General features: G+C 40.5%; 1 protein-coding gene across 1 annotated transcript; it reads right to left on the reverse strand.

Moving 5' to 3' along the window:
* Window positions 1-5,967: 5,967 nt before the first annotated feature.
* LOC106297542 (epithiospecifier protein-like) lies at window positions 5,968-6,887 on the reverse strand. The gene is made up of 2 exons (XM_013733762.1): window positions 6,743-6,887; window positions 5,968-6,396 (listed from the first exon to the last, which is right to left on the reverse strand). The coding sequence occupies exons 1-2, from the start codon at window positions 6,788-6,790 to the stop codon at window positions 5,968-5,970; spliced, it is 477 nt and encodes a 158-aa protein (XP_013589216.1). The 5' UTR covers window positions 6,791-6,887.
* Window positions 6,888-9,502: the final 2,615 nt, after the last annotated feature.

A 9,502-nucleotide genomic window follows, 5' to 3' on the forward strand; every position in this document is an offset into this window, starting at 1 on the left:
GGAAGCTCCTCGACTTCAAGACAGAATCAGAAGATAGATGTTGGTGGGAGGTTAATCAAGGGAATACTTCAGAGAAGTGAGACGGCCTAGCCAGACTTCATCTTTTGTACAGTCTGAGCAAAGAGTGGAACCCACAAAACAAGAGAGAAGAAAAAACAAAACACGAAATTAACATATTCAGATCTTCTCTCTTGCATGTCTAACATCTGGCGCCGACGAAACTCAACACCCACGGCAGACGAAGCTGATGCAAGTAAACCTCTCATCAATCATGCTTAAAATCAATCTACGCTTTTCAATCTCACAAACTAAGAAACAATTTTACCTACATGAATCGGGAAATTAGTGCCCACATTCCCGACATAGAGAAAAAAAAGAATTGAAGTCCTAACAGTTTTTTCAGTATTAGACTAAACCACAGATTCAAGGCACAGTTATTTTGAAACCCTAACATTTTAAATCCAAATTTATTATCTTTTTCCATGCACTATTTGATTTATATACAAACAACTACCTAAGTAAACACTAACAAGTTCCATCACCTTCAACTTTGAACATATAAGATATAAAAATATCAACATATGACTTCGTCGTTCATTCTTATATCAAACTCATCAACCTATGTAATATCCAAAGTCTCATCAATCACATTATAGACAAAAAAACAATAAAATCCCGTAAACAAAACTATATAATACACCTATAATGTAGTCGACTCCGCGCTTGCGCGGAGACTATGCACCTAGTGTTAATAGTGGTTGGGTATTTTTTGTGGTATAGACTACAGAGAGCCTAATTACTCGAAAGAGAAAGACAACATATTACATATACAACCACTTTCTAATCAAATCTATTGAACTGAATCTATAAAACAGAGGCTTTCACAAAAGAGTTAGTTTGATCACATATCCTCATTTACCCTCTACGGCGTTGGTACTTTCCTTCGCCGTCTCTGATCCATATCGTTGACCGCATTCTGCTAACATGATCTGTGAAGAGACGGTACCTGACACAACACAAAGATGCAGATGGAGAGATGCATGAGAGTCTGAGACAAAGACAAAAGCTTTGCTTGAATGATCTAAGAATCTCTTTGAAGGATAAGAATACCAACCTCTCATACTCTAGCTTTTGAGTAATGTAGATTTAGATATCGAAAGTACTTGTCTTATTAGAACGGCAATGCCAACCTATTTATACAATAAGAGAGTCGGCTATTTAGCCTTATCATCAACGACAACTTCCTTAACAATAGAAATGTCTAACTATATCTCTAAGACTTATCACAAACTCTCGATCATTATCTCTAATATAGTATATCTACGCCAATACTCCCCCTCAAGTTGGAGAGTGATGATTCACGATGCCCAACTTGGACACTAAATTTTGAAATGTAGCTCGTCCTAGCGCCTTAGTAAGAATGTCAGCAATCTGAGACTCTGTTCGGATGTGCTGAGTAACAATAGTGCCATCCTTAACCGCATCACGTACTGAATGACAATGGGACTCTATGTGCTTTGTTCGTTCATGGAAAACAGGATTCGACGCAATATGTATGGCTGCCTTACTATCACAGAAAAAACGTGTTGGCTCTGTCTGTTCTGCGCCAAGATCTTTAAGGAGACGCCGGACCCATTTGATCTCACGGAGTGCTGCAGCCATTGATCTATATTCCGCCTCTGCAGATGAATGGGAAACCGTCTTCTGCTTCTTTGTTTTCCAGGAAATAGGAGAGCCACCAAGCATGACAACAAAGGCACTGAGTGATCAACGAGACAAGGGACAAGCCCCCCAATCTGCATCACAATAAATTGTCAAAGGTATGTCAGGGTCAGCTTTAAGAATAATCCCTTGACCAGGTGTCCCTTTTAAGTAACGAACTACACGAAGAGCTGCCTGCCAGTGTTCTTCCCGTGGAGCTTTCATAAACTGAGAGAGAATGTGAATGGAATAACAGAGATCAGGACGTGTGTTGAGAGGATAAATGAGCCGTCCCATGAGCCTACGATATTTCTTTGGATCGGCCAGTAGTGGTCCTTTTGACTCAGCCAACTTATGATTCTGCTCAAGAGGCGTTAATGCAGGTTTGGAGCCAAGGTTGCCCGTATCAGTAACGATATCAAGACTGTACTTTCTTTGCGAAATAAAAATTCCCTCTGGCCCTCGGCTTATTTCAATGCCAAGGAAATATTTAAGTTTCCCCAAGTCTTTCATCGCAAAACACCTGCATAAATACTCCTTAAAATGCCGAAGCATATGAGCATCGTTTCCACAAATCACCAAGTCATCAACGTACACAAGAACTCGAAGCTCGATGCCTTTGCGGGAAAGTGAGAACAAGGAATGATCCTCCCGAGACTGAACGAAACCGAACTTAAGTAAGACATCTGAAAGCTTCTTGAACCAACATCTTGGAGCCTGTTTCAATCCATAGAGTGATTTGCGAAGCTTACAAACTTTGTTGGGATGAGTGTGTCGAAAACCTGGTGGTAACTTCATGTAAACTTCCTCATCGAGATCACCATGGAGAAAAGCGTTACTAACATCCATTTGATACACCTCCCACTGATTAGCCGCTACCAAACGCAACAAGGATCGAACCGTAGTCATTTTGACCACTGGAGCAAAAGTTTCCTTGTAATCTTCTCCTTCCACTTGACTCTTACCATTGACCACAAGACGTGACTTATGTCGTTCGATTGTCCCGTCTGCATTAAACTTGATTTTAAACACCCAAAGACATCTGATGGCTTCTTTTCCAGGTGGCAAGTAAGTAATATCCCAAGTATGATTATCTTCCAACGCAACAATCTCTTTGCCCACCGAGTCTCTCCAAACTTTCAACTGCATTGCTTCTTTAAAATTTTTCGGCTCTGTTTCACTGGTAATGGAGACCAAGAAAGCACGATGTCCAGGAGAAAACTGATCATCAGTAATGTAATCGGACAAGGGGTAAAGAGAAGTACCTGAACCGTCAGAGGAAGTTGTTGTCGGCAGAGGCATGAAGTGTGTATTACCATCTGGTGCGACATTGACTTTGTAGAGATGATAATCTTGTAAAGCAACAGTCTTAGTCTTTTCACGCAAGCCTCTACCAAGAGGTTCTGGTGCGACTTGTTCTGCTGGTAAAGTAGTCGTAGCAGGAGGTTGTTTTGACTGAACTGGTACTGATGGTGGAATGGTAGTCGTAGGAGGTTCACTTGTATCATTAGACTGTACTGTTTCAGAGGGTGTTACTTGTGCAGACTCAGTCGATTCTGTTGCAGGGACAATAGGAGACACAGTTGCATTTGGCGGAGTGACTGGAGAGATAACACTGCTACTCCCCCTGTCGTCAGACGGAACCAGTACCCAATCATCATCAGTGGGAACTGGATTTGGTCTTAGAGATGGAGTCATCTTAGGCTCAGCGTAAGGAAAAATGTCCTCGCGAAAGATGACGTCTCGAGAGATAATGAACTCATCACGATCGATATCATAAACCTTCCAACCTTTCTTTCCAAACTGATACCCCACAAACACACAGAGGCGACTACGTTGACCAAATTTATCTTTGTCTCGAGCCATCCTATGCGTGTAACAAGCAGAGCCAAACACTCGCAAGGTGTTATAGTCTGGTTTCACACCATGAAGTACTTCATACGGAGAACGCCCATGATGAATAGCAGTGGGTGTTCGATTTATCACATGAGCCGCTGTTAGCACCGCCTCACCCCAGAACTTAATGGGAAGACTTGCTTGGAACATAAGAGACCGAGCAACATTTAGGATGTGTCTATGTTTCCTCTCGACGCGTCCATTTTGCTGTGGTGTTCCAACGCAAGAAGTCTGATGAACTATGCTGTTATCTTTGAAGTAAGAAGATAGAACCATGAACTCAGTCCCATTGTCACTGCGGACCATACGAACTGGCTTATTGAACTGTTTGTCTGCGTATTGTATGAACCTTTTAAGAGTGGTTTGGACTTCTGATTTTTCTAAAAGAAGGAACGTCCAGACTGCTCGTGAGAAATCGTCCACAATTGTCAAAAAATAAACAGCACCACATGATGAAGAGATTATGTACGGACCCCAGACGTCAACATGAATGAGAGAAAAACAATCTGTTGTTTTATTCATACTCTCATAAAAAATCTCACGAGTTTGCTTGGCTCTAAAACAAGTGTCACAATGACTGGAGCCAGCTGATTTAGAAGAAATAAAAAACAAATCCGAAAGCACAGTAAAAGAAGGATGTCCCAATCGCCGATGCCACAGAACTTGATCCGAACTGAGAGAAGCTCGATGACTCTTTGCTGAAACAACCTCCGTCAAGTAATACACACCGTCACGCTCTTTACCGGCTCCAATCAAAATCCTCGAAAAACGGTCCTGTATTACACAAATAGAGTCAGTAAACAATGCCAAGCAATTTGTTTGCTTTAGAAGTTTTGCAACTGAGATAAGAGTGCATTTCAAATCAGGTACGTATAAGACTTGATGTAAAACAAGCTTCTCAGATAATTGTAAAGAACCCATCCGAACAGCAAGTGTTCTGTTGCCATCTGCAAACGCTACAGAATAGGGTGATATGATCTCGTCTTCAGTCAAAAGTGACTAATCTCCAGTCATGTGGTGCGACGCACCTGTGTCGAGAATCACTTCACCAAAATGTTTCTTACCAGAGAGCTTATCAGACGCAGGAGCAGGAGTACTCGCAGCATTCGCCTTTGTCTGAAGGATCTGACTGAATGCTCTAAGCTGATCAGGTGTGAATTCAGCAAACGAAGAGGTGTTGGAGCTGGTTGCGTGAGCGTTGCTTACTTGTCCACGACCACGACCGCCAGAGCCTCGGCCTCCTCTGCCTCTGGAACCACTACTCTGTCCTCGTCCAGCATTGCGCTCAGTGTACCATTCCGGGTAGCCCACTAACTGCCAACAATCCCGTTTCTCGTGTCCTGTTCTGCCGCAATGAGAACACAACATCCGAGATCTCAGAATGGTATTTTCTGGTTTACTTGACGCATCGTTTGAAGTTGTTGAGGTGTTTTGTCGAGCCACAAAACCAACTGCTTCTTGCTGCTGATCACGAACTCGTGTTGCTGCAAGTCTCTACTCTTCTCGGATAATCTTGTTGTAAATCTCACCAAGAGATGGAAGAGGATCAAGACCAATTATGTTTCTGCACATGCTACCAAAACGTGAGTCATCTAGCCCCATCACGAACTGATGAATCCTTTCCTGATCTCTTTCTTTGGCCATCGCTGTAGCCGCTCCACAGGAGCACACGTGAACTGGTTGATAGACCTGCAATTCCTCCCAAAGTGCAAACAATTTGCCAAAGTAGTCCAGCACAGACTGTCCTTCTTGCCGACACGAGGCGAGTTTTGCCTTTAACTGATGAACACGTACAGTGTTCCCAACGGAGAAACGTTGCTTGAGATCTTCCCAAAGCTGATGTGCGTCGGTGATGTAAGTAACAGTCGATCGCACCTTTGACTCTATGGAGGTACGGATCCACCCCACAATCATAGAGTTAACTGTCAACCAGTTCTCCAAATCGACGCTTCCTGCGTCTGGTTTCGTCAAGGTTCCGGTGATGAAACCTAATTTTCTTTTGGCCTGGAGAGCGTTCAACATCTCTGAAGACCATTCATTGTAATTTTCTCCATTCAACAGAACGGAAGTAATCGCGGCGCCAGGATTATCGGAGCCGTATAACGTATAAGGTGAGACACGCTCATCCTTCTTCACAACTTGCGAATCTGCCATAACGTGTTTCTCACGGAATACACGAGAAATTTATTTTGAGTCAGAGTTTTAAGGATCTCTGCTCTGATACCATGTAGATTTAGATATCGAAAGTACTTGTGTTATTAGAACGGCAATGCCAACCTATTTATACAATAAGAGAGTCGGCTATTTAGCCTTATCATCAACGACAACTTCCTTAACAATAGGAGTGCCTAACTATATCTCTAAGTCTTATCACAAACTCTCGATCATTATCTCTAATATAGTATATCCACGCCAATAGTTATCATCCCAAGCCATGGAATGGAAAGTACGAGCCTCGGGACCTCCCACTTCATCCAGCTTCGTCAGAAACTTCCACTCCTTTTTCACCGTGTCGTACGAGTAAAAGTCGTCGAACTGTTTATGCTCATCGCGGCCTCCGAATATATAGAGCTTAGTTCCCACGGGCACCATCCGGGTGCCTAAGGCTTTGACGTTAGGGAGGTCTCCGCTGCCCGTTTCGATCGACCAAGTGTGGGTTTTGAAGTCAAACACGTACAGGTCTTTGCCGATGGAAATATTTGGCGTTAACTCGCCGCCGAAAGAGTAGAGCTCGTCTCCGACCACTGCTATGCCATGTGAGCTTCTTGGTCCTGGTCCCTCTCCTCCTTTCTGCTCCACCTGTTAATGACCAAGATAACTTAAACCCATGGTGACGATACATCATAATTATAACATATATTGATGAGTCGGTTAATTATTCAAATACGTGACAGGCTAACACAGTTGGTAGTTGACGTAAAAGGATAAAATTTGATTTTTATTTGAGGATGATAAAAATCATAATACTCATTTCTCGATTCGATATGATTACGAGGTCGAACACGAACACGAGTGGGCCACTTGAGGAGAACACAGAAGGGCTATCAGTGTCGATGTGTCATATGTATAACTTTACTGATAATTTATGGTTTTTTTTTTGACAAAAAACGTTATGTATTTGATAGAAATTAGATTGAAGGCTTACCTCGATCCACTCGCCTTGCAAAGTCGGAGTCACAGCTTCAATATCCATTTTTGTTTATTTGTTGTTTCTCCTCTTTCTACGATGTTCTATTATATAGGATGAAATCTACGTGTTAAGATATTTTTAATTATGTGGTTCTTGTGAAGTGGTGTAATTAACATGTGTCAATATAAAAAAAAAAGTTTATCTCTCTTCCTTGTTCTCTCTCGTATCTTTCACAAGGGAGAGATTGATTTGAAACTTTGGGATCTCGCCGGTTCTTATCGGTGATTTCGCCTCCGGTATACTGCGGTCAGTTCGATGAGTATATCCGGCTTTTGCCTCTGGTGGCTCGTGGTCTTCTCGATGGAGCTATCCGGCTTTGTCTCTGTGTCGCGTTTCTTCTCAAAAGCGGCGGCGGTTTACCTCCGGGGCTTTTTCCGGTTCGTTAATCGACGTTTCCGGTTTCTCTCTGCCCAATCGACTCTCTTTCCTCAGCCTCGATTAATCTCTTCCTCTCCTCTTCTCGAGCCGTTTCATCTTCGGGCTTTTTTTCATCTATAAAGATGAATGTTCATCTTGCAGGAAGATCGATGGTGGTGGGTTAGATCGTAGACGATTTGTCTTTTTGGGAACGCAGATCCGGTGAGTGACTTGTTCCGCTGTGAAGATGGTTCCGTCGTGAGTCGTTCTTCATCGGTCTGGCTCTGCTTGGCGGCGGAGTTCCGTCGAGTTTCCACTCAAGTGCCGGTGGAAGATTGCTTCTTCTCTCCTTGACGCGTGTCTCAGAACGCAGGGCGTTCGTCCACGTGGTGGGATGAGTCGACATCTTCCTCAACGGTTTTCACCCTTGGGTTTACGGCCTAAATAGTTTGTTTAGTTTCGGCCCATTGGTTGGGTTTCCTTGTGCTGTTTTTAGTTGGGCCGGGTCCGTTTGGGCCTTGACCCGTTAATAAAAATACTAGATGTCAAAATAAAAAAGTGGTGTAACTTGTGGGTGTTTTCGTCAAGCAAGAAATATAAGAAGATAATAGTTGTGTTTTTTATAAGACCAAACCTTGTAGAGCAGTTAGAGCATGATTTACCCGATGTTTTTAGGATGAGGTTATTAGCGGAAGTTAAGAAACAGTTTCTTAACTTTCGCTAAGAACCCCGAACCCCGGGTTAATCATGGTCTTAGAAAACATGGATGGTGCTCAAAGAGAATGTGGCAAAGTCACGACGGTAAGGAGCATGGTAGCGAGGCGTGATAAAGTGATGCATGTGTTCTTTAATTTATTTTGCTTATCACCACAAGAACATGGCTATTGTAACTGGATTAAGCAGTGTCGTGCCTTAGCTATATGGGGGCTCAAGGCCAAACTAGAAAATAGTTTTTTAGGAAATTACCAAATATATCTTAAAATTTGATTTTTAATTCAAAAATATACATTAAATTCAATCAAATGCAAAAATAATCTAAAATGCTAGTGAAATTACAACTAGTTTTTTTTATGATCAAACAAAAAATTTATATGCATTTTTTACGAATATAACCCATAAAATGTCCTATAAAAAGATTTTCAAAAAAATCTTTGGTGAAAAGACTTACTAAAAATCTTCAAATGTAATAGATTTTAAAAATGTGACCTTGTTTGGAAATAGTGATAGAGAATGGTATACCCCCTAATTCTCTACTTCCCTACATCAAAATTTCTTTTAATATCAACAATTGTTGTGCATGAATAGTCTAATGATTGTCACAAAATTAGGGTTGAGAATTATTTTTTTGTGACAATCATTATTTCTTAGGTGAAACCAAAACCATGTAAAATTGATTTTCCTTTGGTTAGCAACCCCCTAACATGAATCATAACGTTTTCTTATTAAGAAGTTATGGATCGGTGAAACCAAAACCATGTAAAATTGATTTTCTTTTGGTTAGCAAATCCCCTAACATGAATCAAATGATTTATGATTTAATTTCTACATTTTTGGCAACCTAAAATTTTAACCATTAGACCAATTTATCAGTAGTAAGTTTTTTTATGAAGCTGTACATTTCAAAATGTAATTCTTTCTTTTAATCTTGGCATAAATTTAATAATAAATATTTGATGCCTAAAATATTCTTGAAATGTCGTCCATAGAGTATGTATATACTATAAATGTAATTTGTCTATGTAATATATTATGATTAATTAGTGTCCTAAATATGAAAAACATTGTTATATCCACTATAATCCGAATAAGGAGGTAGCATCCATTTTTATAGTTTTGACACAAAAGGTCAGGGTTTTTTAAGGGATAATATATTGTTTAGATTAAAAATATAATTTGCCAAGAAAAAAAACTGTCTTATTTAGAATGTTATTTTTTGAGAATCTTATCTTATTATATAAGAAAATTTAAATTAATTTAAATGCATATTTTGTTGTGCAAATTATAGAAAATATATTTTTTCTTGTTTTCACAGCTTAAATATTGTTTGGAAATAATTTGTCGACAGCTGTTTTACCTATTTTGTGAATCGCACTAATTTGCAGACATGTTCTTCTAAATAACAGCATGACACCTCATCATAGGTTCATAGTCATATGACACCGCTCCACTGTTTAGGAACCGTTTTTGTTTAGTTGTCGCAGTATTAGGCCACATGGTACAAATTTCCCTGCGTGCATGTCATACATGCACTTGGACTAACCAAGTCAATTTTTTTATTTTGGTAACCAACTCAAATTGTTTTTGGATTTCCTTTTTCTTCTGAACACCAAATTGCAGTGTTTTGAAACCCGATCCAGA

Source organism: Brassica oleracea, chromosome C6 (assembly GCF_000695525.1).
Source record: "Brassica oleracea var. oleracea cultivar TO1000 chromosome C6, BOL, whole genome shotgun sequence".
NCBI lineage: Eukaryota > Viridiplantae > Streptophyta > Magnoliopsida > Brassicales > Brassicaceae > Brassica > Brassica oleracea.

Excerpts from the sequence above, each read along its gene's own strand:
- LOC106297542 (XM_013733762.1), bottom strand. The coding sequence starts at position 6,790 with ATGGATATTGAAGCTGTGACTCCGACTTTGCAAGGCGAGTGGATCGAG. Across the intron at positions 6,397-6,742 it reads TGCAAGGCGAGTGGATCGAG|GTGGAGCAGAAAGGAGGAGA; the intron begins GTAAGCCTTCAA and ends GGTCATTAACAG.